This window comes from Aulostomus chinensis, chromosome 7, assembly GCF_037954235.1.
Source record: "Aulostomus chinensis isolate RoL2024-O1b breed Wild chromosome 7, RoL_Achi_v1.0, whole genome shotgun sequence".
NCBI lineage: Eukaryota > Metazoa > Chordata > Actinopteri > Syngnathiformes > Aulostomidae > Aulostomus > Aulostomus chinensis.
The window spans coordinates 31,194,832-31,213,793 of record NC_141326.1 but is presented as its reverse complement, the minus strand read 5'-3'; the positions used below and the strand labels follow the sequence as shown (position 1 = coordinate 31,213,793).

Below are 18,962 nucleotides of genomic sequence, written 5' to 3'. Positions count from 1 at the left end.
CATATAATATAATGTTTGACCTATTGAACATGGTGTGATGATTTGAAGTTCAGCAAAAAAAAAAGATGAAAAATAATTTGGGTCTCATCAGTTTTTGGTAGAATTTCAAGTTTCATTTGCAATCTGTAATATCACTGTCATCTGGTAGAGGGCGCTAGTGCACCTAGTAACACTCATGTCCAAACACAAGTGAAGAAGAAGAAGGGCAAGCAATCAGGGTTGTGGATGTGGTTTTCCTAGGGGCGGACTGACAGTCTGGTGGTCGACAGGTCAGGACCATAACTTTCTGTTTTACAGCAGACGATCAGAGCAACCTTCTGAGAGGGAGGAACATATCCAAATGAATAGATCAAATTAGCAAATTAATATTAAATTTGAAAATCACTTCTTACAAAAATTGATTTTTCTCAGCTTTTGTTGAAAATTAGGTAAATGGTAAATGGACTCAATTTTATATAGCGCTTTTCTACCTTAGCGGTACTCAAAGCGCTTTACAGTGTCGTCTCATTCACCCATTCACACACACATTCACACACTGATGGTGGAGGCTACCATGCAAGGCGCCAACCTACTCATCAGGAGCAATTATGGGTTCAGTATCTTGCTCAAGGACACTTTGACATGGTCACCGGGGTCGGGGATCGAACCAGCGACCCTTTGGTTGCTAGACGGCCACTCCACCCCTGGGCCATGCCGCCCACGGGTGTTTTTTTTTATGCACCCAAGCCTCATTCACATGTTCGTAAACCACGTATGAACTTACAAGGCAACTATTTTTTGCTGAAAATACTCACAGCCCAAACATCAATCGGGCAGGCACAGCGGTGACTGATACCACCAACACGCCATCCTCCTTTTGGTCAAAAAATCAATGAGTCCAACTCTACCAGGAGTTCAGAGTTGAGTCAAAAGTTAGACCGAAGGTGTGTTCACACAAAACGCAAGTTTTTTGTTGCACGATGAAAATATATGCGAAGTTAATGGGGTGATGCGAATTTCACAGCCATCCTGTCATGATTCTAATTTAAAATATTAAACTTCAGTGAAAAATTGTTCAACTTTGGTTTGCTGATGAGGACACACCTATCAACAGTAGCTCAACGAGCTGTGCACACCTCTGCAGGGTGGCAGTGTCCGGTGCAAGTTTGGGGAGACGCGCCAGCATTTGGCCCTCTGGCATCTCTGGACCTCACACAGCAGGTACTAAGCCCCGCCCCTCTCCCCTGTTGCATCCTGGCCAGAGAGATTTTACACCAATTGGTGGGAACACAGCTTCAGAGTCAACTTAGACTTGGACTGGGTAGCCAAAGACGGACCAAGTCATTGGTATATCAGGTGAAATAACTAAGGTGACTAAGGTTCTGTAGTCCATCTCCAGAACACTGCAGTTTCAAGAGTAAATATCAATAACATGCACCGCCACTGACTTTTCCCAACTGATCGGATAACTGAAGACTTGGGACTGGAAAAGTGTGACAGTTCCTGTGGACACACACATTCTCACACCAGTTGTCTGGTGGTTGATGACTTCTGTAAATGTAAACATCATAAAAGATCCCGATCACCTTCTCATGACGTCTTCAGCTGGTTTACTGTCCCGACGTGTCATCGTAAAATGGCACGAACAAGCAGAATGCTTGGTCTGTTGTGTTTCCTGAACATTCTTGGAACTTTTTCACATTTGTACACGTATATACATGATCTACATGTACAAATGCTGGGGTGTCTTATATAATTATGAACTCCACCCATCAGAACTGTAATCAGCAGATTAGAGAGGGAGGGGGATTTCATCTACCTGGATAAATGTACCATGTGCCAGTCCTTTTTGGTCATAGGTGTCAATAGACCATCTGTTGCCATGGATACATCAGTAGAGGAAGTGACAGAGTGGATACAAACAGAGGAGACATTTATTGTGCCAGAACCTACTGTACAGAGTCAGAAACAGGAAGTTGTGTACCTGCAACTTACAGCAGCATGGAGTCGATCGATCATAGAAAAGAGCTAAATGGAATGCTTTGTTCAGTAATACTGATTTGTACCATAAAAGAAGAGGGAGGAATGCAGTCATTGTCCGCTGGGTCACATGATCACAGCAGCAAACTTCTATATGGCTTTTTTTCTGTCCACCTGAGCTCATACAGCTGACCTCAGAGGCAGTCTGTCTCTTTCTGTGTCTCCACTGTGGAAAACCAGGATTTGAGAGACAGCGCAGGTGGGCAGCTGAGTGAGAAGGCAGAGTCACACAGAGCTCTTGGTGGGCAGCTCAGTGCTGTTGTGCCGTGTCTTGCGTGACGTGCCGTCATCTCGTGGCCGGGCCTTCTGCAGATTGGACATGGCGGCAGTGCGCTCAATGTCAATGAGGGCATAGAGCTCGGTGCGGCGCGTGGGCGTTGTGGGGGGCAGTGGGGATGTGGGTGTGCGTGGCGTGTGGGGGTTGCTGCCATCTGAAGCGCCTTTGTTGCCACTACTGTTGTCCATCTCCACCTCAATGTAGTTGAGCGTCTTGGGTGGGTCCAGGTGACCCGGGAGCCGACGGAAGTCAAAATTAAAGATGGTAGGCCCATCAGTGCGGCGGCGAGCTGTGTCAGGGCGGTGTGCACTAAGAGGCGCCGTCACATTCTCTGTGTTGACATAGTTGTGTGAGGGCTCCAGGGCGGCGGACAATGGATGGGAGTAGCAGTGATGCAACACACTGTGCTGCTGGTGGTTAAAGCCGTTAAGCGACGGTGTCATCAGGCTTCCGGTCTCCTCTTCCTCCCAGCTCGGCTTCCTTGCCTCCCACACCGGAGGCAGCGCCGGCAGGTTCTCATAGTCCAGGAGGGCAGTGCGGCGCTGTGCCGAGTTGTTGACATTCTGCAGGTCAGGCGTGAGGGGGGGTGGGCGGTTGCGGCGAACAGCTGATGCTGGATGGGAAGAGGAGCCATTGGAGTGTAGGGCAGCTGACTCAGCCTCCTCAACGTGGCCATTAGTCTCTCTGGGCTCCTCAGCCTCCCGCGCCTCCTGCAGTCGCTGCTTTTCCATCAGCTGCCTCTGAACAGGAGTGGGGCCAAGCACAAAGCGTACACCCTGCGGCTCCAGCTGCACCTGGGGCTCCAGGGGAGTCGGCGGCTCAGGGCGGACCCTGGGAGGAGGTGGCGGGGTTGTAGGACAATGAGACTGAGGGGAGGTGGGGCTCTCCAGTGGGGTGGTGACGGTCAGCGGGCTGGGCTGCTCCTCCAGGAGCCCTGTTGTGTTGACATACGTGTGAACCTGAAACAGAGGAAAAGTAAATTAGCTGTTCTGCCTTTTCAAGTTCTAAGACACACCTACATTCAGGTGTTCTTCGTTACAATGCATAACTTACAATCACTTCTCAGCTTCCCTGCAGTTTGACATCATGACAAGTGCAAGTGTGACCACTCAACAAGACTTAACAATGAACCCTGAGCAACCTGCTTCATATTTCCATCACTTTGACAGTAATCTGTCTAATCTGTCTGTCTGTCTGTCACCAAGATGTTGGTAGAAGTATTGTGATGAATGCAGTAGATGTACTGCTCAGTAATACTTCAGCTGTCACTACTCACTGCCTCGTCCGCCATGAGTAGCGGGTGAGTAGACTCTTCTCCCACAGAAGGTAGATGGGTGCTGGCAACAGACGGATGTCGGGTTGATGGGTGAGAGGGGGTGTCACCCACAGACGGGATCCTGGTCACACCGTTTGGTACTGTAGGTACTGAATAGCCCAGTGCTAACACACACACACACACACACACACACACACACATTAATGACATCTTCATGAATGCAATTGTTACAGAGGTGTTGAGATTAGGGTTGTGCGATTTATTGAAAATTAATCTTCATCGCGATATCAGAATGCGCGATATTCATATCGACGAAGACGGCTTGAAACTCGATATTTTGTTCATGCCATTTTCATTCCACCGGCACATAACTTTGCCGCCGGCTGCCATGTTGAATCACCATCTTGAATATGGAAACCCCTGACTGCAATCCAGTATCCAGCCACCTCATTGGTTTAGCGCGCCCCACCTGACGGACAGTGGAATCGCTTCCTTGTAAAATCTTTCAAAATCTCACTCATAGCAGCACGGCCAAAAATACACGTGGCATGTGATGCCTGCAGCGTACCATAAACTAATGGCGACGGCATGCCAGGGAGGAATGAATGAGGAGGAAGCACCTGATAAGAGAGTCTTGAGACGGTGGGAGACGGTGACGGAGAAGGGGAACTCGTTCCAAAGAAAAATGCCACGTCTTTCATTTGGGACTTTTTTGGTTTTAAACGCAACGACGACTGACAAAAACAAGGTACTGTGCAAGACATGCAAGCGGTTTGTTGCAACATCGCAAGGAAACACAACAAATCTCCGTAGCCACCTAAAGCACCACCACAGCGAGCTGCACGAAGAGTTCGTAACGAGCCCAAGTAAACATCCCAAAAAGACAAACGCTGACAAAGAATTAAAACAGCCCTCCCTTTCCCAGAGTTTTTCAAGTGGCACTCCGTATGAAAAAACATCCAAGCGTCACAGAGAGATAACATGCGCCATTACGTTCTTTTTGGCCGCAGACATGGTGCCAGTTCATACGGTGGAAAAAGAAGGCTTTAAGCAACTGCTAAACAAATTGGATGGAAGAAACACGATTCCCTCGCGCACCTATTTTTAGGCCATTCCCCGCATGTATGACACTTTGAGGGCCAAGGTGAGGTCAGAACTGAGTCAAGTGGAATACTTTGCGAGTACTACACATCTGTGGTCCAGCAGAACAACAGAGCCGTACATGTCGTTCACTGTGCATTTTATCACGGAGGACTTTCAGCTGAAAACACACAGTCTGGAGACGGCGTACTTCCCTGAATGCCACACAGGAGAGAGCATCGCTGTTACACTGCGTGAGGTGTTGGGAAGCTGGGGGTTGAGCGAACAGCAGCAGATCTGTATCACAACAGACAACGGAGCTCAACGAGTGCCTGAGACTCCAGTGTTTTGGCCACAGGCTGCATCTTGCCATCGGTAAGTGTTTAATATTGGGATAATAAATAGTCACTGTGGCGTTATGCTGTTTTATTGAACTTGTTATTTTTTATTTCCGTAACTTGAATGGGCCAAGTCATTAATTCAATAAATAAATAATTGATAGAATAATATAATAATTAAACATGCCCCTTTTTCTCATCGTTTTCAATTATTGTTGTAGAAAACTGACATTTTACTGAATTGTTTTAAAAATGTTTTTTCTTGTCTGCCTTGTCTTCTCTACTCCACAGAAAATTCAGTTAAAGATGACAACCATGTTGCTCGAGCTGCTGGGATTTGTAAAAAGATAGCGGGACATTTCTCACATAGCTTGAAACAGAAAACGGCACTGAAAGAAGTACAGCAGGAGAAAAACCTCCCTGAGCACTCCTTGATAACAGAATGCCCGACCGGGTGGGGTTCAAGACAGAAGATGATTGCAAGAGTCCTGGAGAAGCATCAGGCCTTATATGAAGTCCTCTCACCAAGCCCAAAAACAAGGCACCTGGTTCCTTCCTGGTCAGACCTTTCTGTACTCGAGTCTGTAAACAAGGCACTACAGCCCCTGCAAGACTTTACAGATGCTCTTTCAAGCGAGAGCTATGTGAGTGTTTCATTTGTGAAACCAGTCCTTCATTTGCTCAACACCTCCGTTCTTGCAGAGCAGGAGGGAGACAGCGAGCGAACCTCGTCCATTAAGATGAAAGTAAGGGACTACATGAACACGAAGTTTGATGACCAAAAAACCCAAGAAATTCTGGACATGGCTTGCTTTGTGGACCCCCGATTCAAAACCAACTACATCAGCAGCGAAAATGTGGCAGACATCAAGGCCAGGGTGTTGTCAGAGATGAAAGCAGCAGCACAGAAGGTAATTGGGTGGGTTAGGGAGGGTTATAAATGAGGTTATTTGACACTAGGGCAGGGTTGTGGCATAATTTAAGAAATATATACTGTATGACGTTGAATGGAAGATGACATTTTGACTATTGCAATTTGCAAAAATAACAATGTATTTTCCCCTCTGTATTCTCTCTGTATCCTTCTCTCAGCTCCAAGAGGGAAACCTTACTGCCCAGAGCATAGATCCACCCGGTCCCACTGTGAAGAAGCCAACACTCTGAGGTATGCTGAAGAAGGCCCAACCCCCAGTTCTCTCCTCACTCAGGCAACCGGTGCAAGTTGTGGAAGCTGAACTCAACAACTGGGTGATGGGCCCCACCATCGACAGTGAGGCTGACCCTCTGGAGTGGTGGCAGCTCCACAAGGAGAACTACCCACAGTTGAAGAAGCTAGCCAGGAAGTATCCCTGTATACCTGCAAGCAGCTCACCCTCAGAGACTTTTCAGTACATCTGGAAATGTTGTGAACTGTCAGCGCACAAGTCTAAAGCCTGACAAAGTAAACATGCTTGTGTTCCTAGCCAAGAACTTGCCTAATAAGTCTGATGACTTGACTAACTTACTGACTGACAGACTGCTCTACTTAATGACTGACTGACTGCTCATTCATGACCAATTGCTCACTGACTGACTTCGACAGGCAGCAACAGTGCATACTCTCACTTCAGTTTATTTTATTTTTTGACAGCCAATAGCACTCCTCTGATTGCTGTCTTAGTTTAAATTTACGTCGCAGGCACGTTTCATTTTAAGAAGAAAATGTTTGAAGGGGAGTGACTGTATTTAATTGCCACAGGCCTACTTGATAGGTGCTACTCGTGCTACTGTGGCATGTATTTTACCTCATGTTTTTGTTGAATTGTTGTTTTGCATTATTTGATATTACCTCAACATTGTGTTCTTGTTCTCCAATACTTATTGGAATTCTGCAGAATTTGCAGTGACTTTTGCACTTTACTAGTTTACTAATTGTTTAATTTGGGAGTAGAAAAATGTGTTTTAAGGAGCACTAACTCCAAGTGTCATGATGACGACTATTTGGAATGGCCAAATTTGCCAATGAAACAACCTACTGTTATCTGCTGTTGCCACACTTGCCAAGGTGGAGGAGGTGGTGTTTATTTGCTTGTTTGTTGTACTGAGCAGACCATGTTCTTCACTCAGATTTGTTTACCAGACTCAGGAGACATTTGTATTTGGGTTAAATTGTGTGGCAAAAAGTTCTTTCCAATAAAATCAGCATTGGAACATGATGCATTTATTTATTTTCCGATGTGCATGCATAAATGCATATGGTATTCATTATCTGGGTGATAGGCAGAGGACCTAAAGTGGTAGAAACATTAAATTATATGCTGTGGCAATAGCGCTCGAGATATCGTTACCAAGGTATTGAACACTGTTATCGAATATTGAAGGTTTTCCTGATATCGCACAACCCTAGTTGAGATGATCTGTGTGTATCTGAAGGTGGTGTGGATGTTGGTGCAAGACCGGCCGGTCTGAGTGTTTCGGAACCTGGCAATCTACTAAAACCTTCGCTGGGGATGACAGAGAATGGCTTGACGCACCAGACGATCCGACTGGTTCCACTCCTATCAGCTGAGAACAGGAACCTGAGGCTCTGGTTCACACCGGCTCACCACAATATAAGAATAGAAACGTTTGCTGGTATGACAAGTCTGGATTCCTGCCGTCACACTCTGATGGTCGGGTCTGACTTTGGCGTGACCAACATGACAGCACAGATCCATCCGGCCTTGTATCTACAGTTCAGGCTGCTGTTGTTGGGGGTCTCATTGGGGGGCTGGGGTGTACCCAGTACCCATTGAGCATGGTCCAGAGTGGACCTGAAGAACCTCCTCCAGATCAACGCAGGGAAAACCAAGGAGCTGGTGGTGGACTTCCGCAGGTGGACGCAGTCCCACCAACGCCGGTGAACATCCAGGCAATGGAGACTGAGATGGTGACATCTTATTAGTACCTGGGTGTTCACCTGAACAAACTGGACTGGTCAAACAACACCAGGCCATCTAGAGGAAGGGTCAGACTCTAACTGCTCAGGAGGCTGAGGTCCTTTGGAGTGGGGGGCACTCCTGAGGACCTTCTATGATACGTGGTGGTGTCGGCCATCTTGTAGGGGTGGTGTGCTGGGAAGCAGCATAGCAGCTGCAGGCAAGAGGAGACTGGAGAGCTCCTTCAGGGACAGACTCCTCCACCCTAAGTCTGGAGGGGAGGTTCCATAGGTCCTTCCTACCTGAGGCTGTCAGACTGGACAACAAGCACTGGTCCCCGTGACCCCCCTACCAGACCCTGGACAATCTTAGTGTGGAATATTTAACACTGTACTGTGTAATAGCCAACACTTGTGCTGCTAGTATTTATTGCAGTTGATTGTAGTTTATTATCGTGTATTATAGTTTTATTGTAGTTTATTATAGTTTGCTGCTACTTCTCTGTTTCTGCTACTTTAACAGTGCCAATTTCCCCACTGAGGGACGAATAAAGGTTTATCTTATCTTAGCTACATCCAGGAGCCTCCACAGCCTCAAGATCGCAGTCCAGTAGAAACCCTCTGAGATTGTGGAAGAACTGGAGGCATCACGGATGTGCAGCTGACAAATCTACAGCACCTGTGTGATGCTGTCATGTCAGTATGGAACCAAACTTCAGGGGCAGGCTTCCAGCACCAAGAACTCAGGCAGTTCTGAAGGTTAAAGGGGGTCCAATCTGGTACTGAGAAAGTGTACCCAGTAAAGTGGCCAGTGAGTGTGGATATCCACCTGCAGGAGTGTGCGCAGCCTGATGGTTGGGCTCCAGCACCGCCTCTTCCACCACACTGATGCTGTGGCTGTGCATCACTTCCTGCAGCATGTTGAAGATCTCTTCAGCTCGGGAACATTTGAAGGCAAAAATCCCTGAAACAGCACAAAAGAAAAAACATTCAACAGATTATCCAATAGCACACCTAGCAGTGTGCAGGTAGTCACCGAGCCTAACTGACTACAACTATACTCCAGCATTCAGGTCTCTGGATGTGAGACAAGGTCAATAGTCAGTTACAGCAGAATATATTGAGTATATACTGAATAGGAGGGAGGGCGTACAAGACAAGGAGGGAAAACATACAATTACAACAACACATGAGGGACAAACCAGGCAATGACGCACCCTCACACGCACACACACAGACCACGGTTTACAGATGACCAATACTGGACATGTGATCACAGTTGCAGCTGGCTGGGGGACACAGAGACTTACCAGGCCCTTGGAGCCCCGCCCACTCTCCTCGGGAGAGCGTGGGATCAAAACAACACTATCAGTGTCAACATGAACCCTGCTGACATCTCTGCAGCACCACCAACAGGTGAAACATCTCAACTACCTGATTGCATCACAGCTATGAATGTGAACACAAGGCTTCACGGTGCATTCAGGCGCTCCCCATCCACACACATTCATTCATTTCTTCTTTTCATGACATTTTCAAGAATCACGTACTAAAGCAAAACCAGATTCTAATCTTCAAAATTCCATAAAACTAAAACTGATTTGATTAATTTAGCGCCAGTTCTCAAGCTGAGTTAAAACAGAATATTTGAAAGGAGAACTTTCCATCTCTGAGACATTCCAGCCAAAAAGTTGATTTTCTCTCAGCAACACAATTTATCTCCAATACCTCAGGATTTGAGTCGCTGATGGAGTACAACCTACAAATTCAAAAAGCAGCAATTATGTATTTTTCCTTTGAGAATTCTCTCTCTCACACACACACACACACCCCTGTTCTTATGAGTCAAAAAGACTTCATTTTTTAAAAATTTCGCACTTGAGCCCAGCATGCCAATGTCCACAATGTGATAGTGTGAGACAAAGATAAACCGCATCTGCCGTGTAACAGCATCCCAGTCGCAGAGGAGCGTGGCTGCGCTGCAGGAATATCATCAACCTGCGTGTGTCACAAACGAGCTCTTATAGGAGAGAAGGTGCATCCTAGATTCGACACAGATACAGGTGCCATTTATATATTTGATCTTATTCTCCCATCATGAGATGTTTAAAAACATAACGTAATAAATTTACAGCCCGCTGCATGCATTTAAAGATTCTGTTTCTAGTGGAGCAACTGCTCCTCTGTGTAGAGCAGAGTTTGAGAAATGAATCACGTTAATCACGTCCCAGCTACCCTCCCATCAACAGCGTTTCTTTCGTATTGAGGTAACGCCCTTTCTCCAATTTTCAAGTGACTCCTTTGCTAAATATTTCAACACAGGGGGGTTCCATCTTTACACAGACAGGCTGTGGAATCCATAAGCTCACCTTTAACATCTGGGTAAAACCTAAAACAATTATAAATAAGAGACTTCTAGTTTTCCTTCACAGCTCAACTTCTGTCTGCCATACCCGCAACCTGTCTGTGACATTACTCCTCTCACCCCTCGTAGGATTGGACTGAACACCAGCTTTACCAGTTAAATAGAAATGGCTGACCTGAAAAACAATCAACCTACTGCTGAACAGTTGCACTACATACCTTAGGTCCCCATTTCCACATTAATTTGGTATCTATGATCACAAAAAACCCTAAATTAATAATCTTTTGCTTAAAATTGAGCATTTTTTGGCTGATCTGCACCTGCTCACTTTTTTTTTAGGGTATCTTAAAATGAAAAAGCTGGGGTGATTTACCATTAAGATTCTGGCGTATTTACATGGCGCTTGTTCTCAGACAACTATGTTCATTAACACGCATGGTGCTTGTCAAATCAACCAATAAAATAAAAATAAGAAGCTTCATGATTGTTTGTCTTGCCAATTCATATCATGTGATTTTCAACCAACATCACCAGTGGTCCAGTTTGAATGTGGCGTGGCCTTGTGTGAATCCAAAGCTTAAGGAGTGTACCTTGACCCGTTTGGCAGCGGCGTCCGCTCTCGAAGGAGAAGAGGTTGGAGTCATAGCCATAGCGCCGCAGGCACAGGTAAGGCCACCTGACGTCGTCACGGCGATGTGTGTGGAGGACCAGCTCAGCATCGGTCAGCTCCATCACGCCAGAGCCCAGCTCGTTCCCATCGTCATCCACGTTGATCACCTGCAAACACAAACCTGTTCACACCTGCAGCCTGTTTGCTTTGCTCCAATCAGAGATCGACTTGAACCCAATGACATCATCCAAGCTAATGACTAGGGGTGTAACGACTCATCTACTACATCGATTTATATTCCTACGATCCAACTACACTGATCTGTGCTCAGATGACATTTATAAAACAAACATAGTTTTAAATTGAAATCAATCGATTGTATCAATATTTGGAAATAACACACTAGATTTGAGCACAGAAGGATTTGTATGAATGTGTTTTTTAGTACTTTTAATGATAAAGACGTGAAACGTTACTCGTTTCGGTCTGCCTGTCAGTGACGCCATTGACATGCACCAGCGGCAGCTTGAATTTCAGAAGCAGCATTGCGGATGACGGAGGAGAAGCCGGTGAGCGAGAAATTACCAAGCCACAGACGGAGCTGTTCTCAATAAGTCGCTGCCTGACACGGAAAAGCAGAAGTAGCTGGTACACCTGCTGTTAATTCAACCTGAAGAAATGTTGGTTGCACTTTAATTTTTGTATTATTTTTATGCTGCAAAACAAGAGGCAGATAAACCTACTGTTTAAATGTTGGTGGCGCTGAATGTACTTTTATTAGAAATGTATAAATATTGAAAATGCAAGAAAAGGTTAAAAAGGAAAAAGCAGAAAAGGTTAACCTGCTGTTAATTCAACCTGAAGTCTTAGGTGCACTTCATTTTAATAAAACGTGAGTGCATTTGCCATTAAATGTTGTTTGTTTACATCAATAATTCATTTATGCCTGATTCCCTTACAAGAAACAACAGGAATCTAGGAAACTTCACCTGCACTGTCCAGTATCCAGGTGTTTATTTCACAGTCACACGGGTAGAATTTTTGGCTAAAAAGTTACTGAATGGATTTCAAGTCACTGAATTGTTTCGTATCGTTCTAAATGAAGCAATTTCATCCTTGAATCGTATCAGTAGCCATGAGTCGTGGTACGAATTGAATCATTCTTAAAACAAGTCATTACACCCCTACTCATGACTGACGGTTGTATTAAAACTGCAGATCGTGTAACCCTGCTAACAGACTAACAGGTGCCTGACACAAGAGATTTGTGGCAGACTTTACCCAGCGAGACCAGAGCTCACCTTGAATTTGCTTTGATGATTATCTGGAATCGACTCTTTCTCTGGACAGCTTAAGCAGCTACCCATGGCTTCTTCAGAGCACCATCTGATGTCTGCAAGACAGCAACAGCATGAGGATGGGAACCAGCACCGTCAGGGTGACGAGCCCTGGAGGGTCCTCACCTAGATCCTGCCTCCAGTCGCTCTGGTTCCATCCTCAGAACCTGAGGGACACTCATGCTTTGGGACCTTCACACACGGACCGCGTCTGGACAAAACATGGACAATGTCATATTAAAAATCACCTGGGGGCAGGACCATACAATCATGTTACGTGGAACGACATATCACATTTTTCTCCAAATCACAATATGGCTAAGTGCAATATCTACATAAGAGGAGGAATAATATTTGATAAAATGTCATATTCATAAAGCCATTTGAAGTATGCAAGTATCCCGAATTCATGATGATCAATATTTTGACTTTTGCATACTTAGATATTGCCCAGCCAGGGACCGGTATTGGTCAGTTTTCAGTGTAACCAGTGCAACTGTTCCTGACTGGTAACCAGCTCTTCAGTGTCAAGTACTTACATTTCTTAACTGGTCACTTGCTGGCGTACCGCATCACCAGGAATTGCACCAAGTCTATTTTTGCAGACAGCGCATCCATTGAACAAAGCAGAGTATAGTACATGTTGATTTTCAAAATAAAACACCATGTAGGGGCTTCCAATCGTAAAAACAAACCCTAAAAATAAAATAAAAACATGTACGTGCAGGTGACTGAAAAACACAAATCAAGAGAATTTGTGCAAGTTAACAAGGCTGGCGGCAGCTGGAGGTCGCTGCTGTGTGGAGGACCAATAGGATCGGCATCTCAGCAGGAACGCGGCGCAGCAGAGCCTGGTGAAAAATCAGGGCCAGTACGGAAATTCTTCACTGTGAGTAATGAGAATATAAAGCTCGCAAATTGTAAAACATCTCAGACCAAAACATTCTGTGGGGGAGCCACAACAAAACATCACGAACAAGACGCAGACCCTTCAAATGCCATCAGCCCAGTTGGAGGAGGCTAACAAAAGGAAGTGGCTAATGCTAGTAGGCAGAGCCCAGAGCCCAGAGCCCAGAGCCCAGACCCCAGAGCCAGCCTGCAGCCTCGCCTGCCTCCTGCTCTGAACTCAGCTGCTCCTGCTCAGCAGCCACAGACACTCACACACAGCTGAGACACAGAGACTCACCTTCAGGTTATTGATCAGAAGCCCACACATGGTGTTTTATTTTAAAAATTGACCAGATTCACGATTTCATTCATGTGGAGATTTCCTGTCTGACTTGATCTGCTCTGTGCATATTGGTGCACTGTACGACAATAACAGAATCATCGCTATTCCTGGCAAAGCAGCAGCTGTGGCAAGTGACCAGTGAGGAATCAGAAAGACCTGATACTGACTGGCTGGTTACGTTGAAAACCTGCCGATTCTGGTCAGGCAATCTGTCCATGATAATGAGAATAATAATGTTAAAAAATAATTAAAAGACAATGAATAAGGGAACAATGAAAGTAGCTTTCATCCTCTGTGGTATTCTTCGGCAGGAACTCATTACCAACCTCCATGTTGTACAAAAACTTTGCTATATTGGCTTTGGATTTATGTTCATTCTCTCAAGGTTTCCACAAAAGAATCCTGGCCAGCCCACCTTAGTTGATGCTAGCAAAATGGCAGCTGTTTTGAGTTGTAAGGAGTTCAAACACAAATTCATCAATATAATGTCAATTACAAAATTCACATGTGGGACTGTGTACTGCGGCAACATAATGTGCAGCTGTGCTGAAGCTTCAAATGTGTTTGGAGAAATGTAGGGTTAGCTTACAGTAGACACTTGTAAAATTTCACAAACGCCATTTTTAAGTTAAAAAAAAAGGTGATGCGACACAAACAGTACTCAGCATTACAGTTAAAGAGGGATAAATCCATCCATTTATTTTCAATACCGCTAATCTTTTAAGAGTCGCAGGGGTGGAGCCTGTCCCAGCTGACATTGGGTGAGAGACGGGGTTCACCCTGGAAGGGTCACCTGTCCATCTCAGGGCCATCAGGAGCACTTAGGGGTTCAGTATCTTGCTCAAGGACACTTGGACACCGGGGGAAGTGGGGATCGAACCAGCGTCCCTTCAGTTGCTAGACGGCCACTCTACCTCTGAGCCACACCGCCCCCAAGAGGAACATATCAATCTGATATTGACCTGTTACAGACTCAAACAGCTGGACTGGATTTTGGTGAAAATGCAGGCAATCTACTAGCCTTCAATCCAGAGGTTTTAGCCTCTGTCATGCATCAGCAGCACAATGGTAGGTAAGCAGAAGAGCTAGCAGCATGGAGGGAGCACCAGGGAAAGACTCTGCACTTTTAAGGTATATACGTGCTGCTCTGTTGTGATTACCAACCTTTTGAATTAATTTGTTACTGGCAAACTACAAAAGTAGCATTTCAATGTGATGAATCAGTCCATCCCACGCAACAAGGTCTAACACACCAGAGTCCCATCACTATTCCGCATCAGCTGGTGAGTTTGGGCACCACATTGCAAGTTAAAACTGCACTGACTGTTGCTGCGGGCCAATGCCTTCCAAACCATTACATGGTTCCAAGAACAGTGTGCCACTGTCCAGCAGAGGTTCCCAGGTCTACAGAGTACCAAACATGCTCACGAGCAGCAACACCAAAGACCCAGGCTGGTTGGCATGGCAGGTAGACTGCATATCTAACCATGGTGATTACCCCTACCTTCATGCACCATGCACATGCGCTTCTCGCATATGCGGATCCCAAATGCTTCCTTCCCCACTCTTGCCTGTTCCCAGGGAGCCCCATAGTACTCCACTGCCTCTGGGGTCCCTCACACACGGATCACCTATCCGCAGGGAACCAGGCACCCCTCTGATGACCTAACAGCCAATCAGATTCAGAAAACTTCATTTATCCTCATGGGGGGGGGGCGGGGGCCTTAACAGAGCAGGGAGTGGTCATTCCAGTACTGACACCATATGTACTGCAGGCACTAAGTACTCACCCCAGAACTGCACTTCCTTGTGCTGAACGGGACAAATAGAAGACCTATGCATGGTCAATGTTTCCCGTAGCCCGCAACACGGCACAACACAACAGCCCCCCCCCCCCCCCAACAGGTAATGTTGACCATAAATTGCTTGCTTTTCCATAATGTGTAAAAAGTCTCTAAGACATCTATGCGTGTGTCCTTGCTGCCTCAACCCACCGGCGAGGCTCCGTGTGATGGCGTGGACAGCATGAAACAATGGTAACGACCTCTCCGCAGCAGCAGAACGTGGACGATTATCATCACATACCCCAATCACAAAAACTAAAATCAGCACACTGGGAACTTCAATCATTTGTATTCTGGAACATTCTATGGAGAAATGATGTAAATATTGACAAATTTGCATTTGTGACCCACATCTCCACCTGGAGGCAGTGCAGAGCCCAAAACACAGAAACATCCCAAGATGGCGCTTGTGCAGATGTCAATGACTTCTGGGGTATATTGACTCCACATCAGAGGCCATTTGACCAAATACTCAGTCATTGTGTCTAGTTAATTAAAACTTCAAACTTTTTGATATGATCGAATACAATTTAATAAAAACCAATTGTTTTTCTGACACAAACCTTGATATCAACTACAATCAAGTTCACAGGTCTACAAACTAACCTGTGAATTAGTTCAATTTTAGTGGACGAGCAGCAGAGAAGCAAGTAAATGTATTTAATGAGTACATTTACGTTACTCAGCAAGTGTATACATTTTTTCTCTCAATGCGCTCACTCATTTTTTAATATTTTTAGAATTATGAGTGGAAATATGAATCTGTTTATTATTTTATTACCTCCTGCACTCAACTGAAATAATGTAAATACCAATTCAGACTAAAATCCATCCATTAATTATTTTTGACTTCACCAGAACTGAACACATCCTTCCCTCAAACATGGACACCGTATGTTCATGTGTTCATACATGAAACAATCATGATCCTCAAACGTCAGCTGATGGATCATCATGTTGACGCAATTGGCTTGTACATTTTTATATCGATTATGGAGGTTAAAGAGAGAAAAATCAGGTGTGACCTTGTTCACTTACGAGTGAATTCAGATGACAAACAATCATGACTTCATCTCAATGATCCCCGCAAACACGAGGAGTCACGACGTCACTTCCTCTCATAGACTCGAGCGTTAAATAGCTTCAGAATCCAGTTAATCGAGTTGAAGTTGAGAGTGTGTCCAGTCCAACTAGTTTCTCTCCAGTTACCGCGGTGTGTTTCCAGTCGAAGATGTTAACCAGCCGAGCAGCTTCATAAACACTCACGACCCTCCGCCCGCAGCAGCGTCTCCCCCCTAAAACCCGGGCAGGTCACCCGGCCAGCGACCCAGCGGGGCCGCGGCGGCAGCTTTCACCGCTCCGGCACCTCGCAAGCACCGAGCCAGGCTGCTGCTTCAATAAGCTAGCGCAGTTTCCGGCTACCTGTTAGTTAGCGAACACGCCGACGCATTCGGCTCACTGGCGTCTCCGCACCTGGAAACACACCGCCGATTCCACCGCGTCATACTTACGAGACACCGTCACGTTGTTGAAATACAGCATCCAAACTTCTCGGACAGTTGTGAAGCAGCTGCGATGAGTCCCGGGAAGATGCTGGCCAGTGCACCGACGAGCCAGCTAGCGTTAGCCCGCTGCTACACGAGCAGATCCTCCATCTTTCCTGTGCGCTGCTAGAGCGCCAAAAAAACAATCACAACTTCTTTCAAAGCGGTCCAACGCTCGTGTTCGCGCCAACGAGGCGATAAAAACGGGCCAAATCCATCGATAGTCCCTCGCGAGTCACTGTGGGGTGCGAGGTTCCGTCCAAATGCACTTTTTTTCCACAAAAAAACAAGTTTGCTCGGATCTCGCCGTCTTTCTGCTGCTAGCCAGTTGGCCTAAACTTGGCTAAACTTCCGATAGTTCAGGCTGCAGCCCCGGCGGACTGCGCATGCGTCGGCGGTGTGGTTTGGGACGTAATGAATGACTAACAGCGAAAATATAATTACTTGTTTTATTGAAACTGCCACAGAAATGCGTCACGATATGTCACATTAAAAATTAAATTCACATGAAACAAAAGAGTAAAGTGTGAGAAGGAGGAAGCATCTGATTGGCTGACCGAAACATTCCATTACTTTGAGCTGACGTCATGTTGGATACTGACAAATTTCTACATCTTCTGTCTGACAGGATCCTTCACCCTCCCCGCTGCTACTTTTCAAAATAAAACCCTTACCCTTCCAAACGAATATTTTTGTTAAACAAAATATTCGATGAGACATTAGATCCGGTAAAACCAGCGTGACGCTTAAAGTCAGCACTTTATTCAAAATTTCACAGACGCATTGCCATCATTCCAAAAAGGATGTAATTTGCTATTTAAAAGTTTAAAAATGGAAAAGAAAGAGGGTGATTGTGTAATTGATGTTGAACCTCAGAGAGAGCATGAGTGAGGTTGCTTTTCACGTGCATTCAGATCCTCCACGACGCTCTACATTATGTTTGACTCCTCATTTCATGACACAAGAGCAGGGACAGCAGTCACCTGCACAATAATACACCGCTGACACATCAAGTCTGTCACCATGACAACAAGCAAACAACTTTAAACATGCATGTCCTTTGAATGGAGATGTGACTTTCATAAATGTGAAAGACACAAGTTTGCATATTCCAGCGGTTTAAGCTACAACTACATCCGACACATCAGATCAGAGCCCCCCCCCCCACAAGTCCAAATCAAAGAGCAAATGTAACTTCAGACACAAAGATGGTGGTATGGAAAGTAACATATATACAATCAGCAAGTAAATGTACACACAGGATGTATAAATAAACATATTTTCTCAGTACATCAACAGTGATAGAAAAATAAAATTCCTGTAGTTTGGCTTAGGGGTCAAAACAATCTCAACGTCTGCTTCTTGGTGTTTCTGTGGACCCAAACAACAACAACAACAACACATAGTCAGTATTTGATTTGGAACAACACAGAGGACCAACAACTTTAAAAAGCCGCTCACCTCGCTGGATGCTGTACATCACATTTTCATAGACAGGACAGATGAAGCTTTCCTGTTCGCCGCGCAGTTTCCTGGCTCGCAAAACATCTCGAACACATTGGTGCAGGTACGCATACTGACCCTGGTAAAGACAAATAAACACAATCACAATAAAGCTAACATAGTAAGGTAGACACAGATTAGTCAACACATATAAACACAAACAATAAACACAATCCAGGGACAGGCCCCTCACGACCCTTCAGGACACCCAGGTCACATCCGCGGTGGTTGTTTCCTTTTAACTCAGAAATGTTAAATAATTTATGATCAAAATCCTTCTGACTTTGATTGATTGGTGGAAAATTCAGCAGCTATTCTCATTTGTTTATTCTGAAAATAAAGTCCACATAAGACAATCTTTTTTATCATCGCCATTTTAAACCGTAGCTGAACTATCCGACACTTCAAACATTGTATCACATGACGCAGCCTCGCGAAAGTCAGCTCAGCACCACGGGATGTAGCCTACGTTCTCGTCAAACTGCAGTCAGGTTTTTTTGTCGGGGTGGAATTTGAAAATGGAAGCAAGATGAAGAAGTCGACTCTAAAACAAACGAAACTCAGCTTTGGAACGCCAACAGGCCGCAGAAAGAGAGAGAGGAGGAGGTGAGCTGCTTTCGCTGGTGAGACGGTGCAGTATTT

General features: G+C 45.4%; 2 protein-coding genes across 3 annotated transcripts in view; both read right to left on the bottom strand.

The window, feature by feature from the left end:
- Positions 1-1,903: 1,903 nt before the first annotated feature.
- On the bottom strand, positions 1,904-17,179 carry LOC147259541 (fibroblast growth factor receptor substrate 2-like). Of its 2 annotated transcripts, XM_086209990.1 has the most exons (7): positions 16,785-17,179; positions 12,325-12,409; positions 12,163-12,254; positions 10,842-11,028; positions 8,716-8,850; positions 3,573-3,736; positions 1,904-3,255 (listed from the first exon to the last, which is right to left on the bottom strand). In XM_086209990.1, exons 3-7 carry the CDS (start codon positions 12,226-12,228, stop codon positions 2,245-2,247), a joined length of 1,563 nt encoding a protein of 520 aa, XP_086066116.1. In that variant the 5' UTR covers positions 12,229-12,254; positions 12,325-12,409; positions 16,785-17,179; the 3' UTR covers positions 1,904-2,244. The 2 variants fall into 2 exon arrangements, with proteins under 2 accessions (XP_086066116.1, XP_086066117.1); XM_086209991.1 differs by lacking the exons at positions 10,842-11,028; positions 12,163-12,254; positions 12,325-12,409; positions 16,785-17,179 and adding an exon at positions 9,197-10,824.
- Positions 17,180-17,258: 79 nt separating this feature from the next.
- Positions 17,259-18,962, bottom strand: part of ptprbl (protein tyrosine phosphatase receptor type B, like) — a 48,469-nt gene continuing 46,765 nt past the window's right edge. Inside the window, exons 29-30 of the mRNA XM_086209989.1 lie at positions 18,279-18,399; positions 17,259-18,188 (exon numbers count right to left, since the gene is read on the bottom strand). Coding sequence (XP_086066115.1) covers positions 18,166-18,188; positions 18,279-18,399 — 144 coding nt within the window. The 3' untranslated portion in view covers positions 17,259-18,165. The remainder of the gene's footprint in view (positions 18,189-18,278; positions 18,400-18,962) is intronic.

Bases quoted from the DNA above. Each gene is read 5' to 3' on its own strand.
- LOC147259541 (XM_086209990.1), bottom strand. From the start codon at position 12,228: ATGGGTAGCTGCTTAAGCTGTCCAGAGAAAGAGTCGATTCCAGATAAT. The intron at 11,029-12,162 runs GTGAGCTCTGGT...TTGTGTTTGCAG, and splicing joins ATCATCAAAGCAAATTCAAG to GTGATCAACGTGGATGACGA. The intron at 8,851-10,841 runs GTACACTCCTTA...GTGCTGTTTCAG, and splicing joins CCGCTGCCAAACGGGTCAAG to GGATTTTTGCCTTCAAATGT.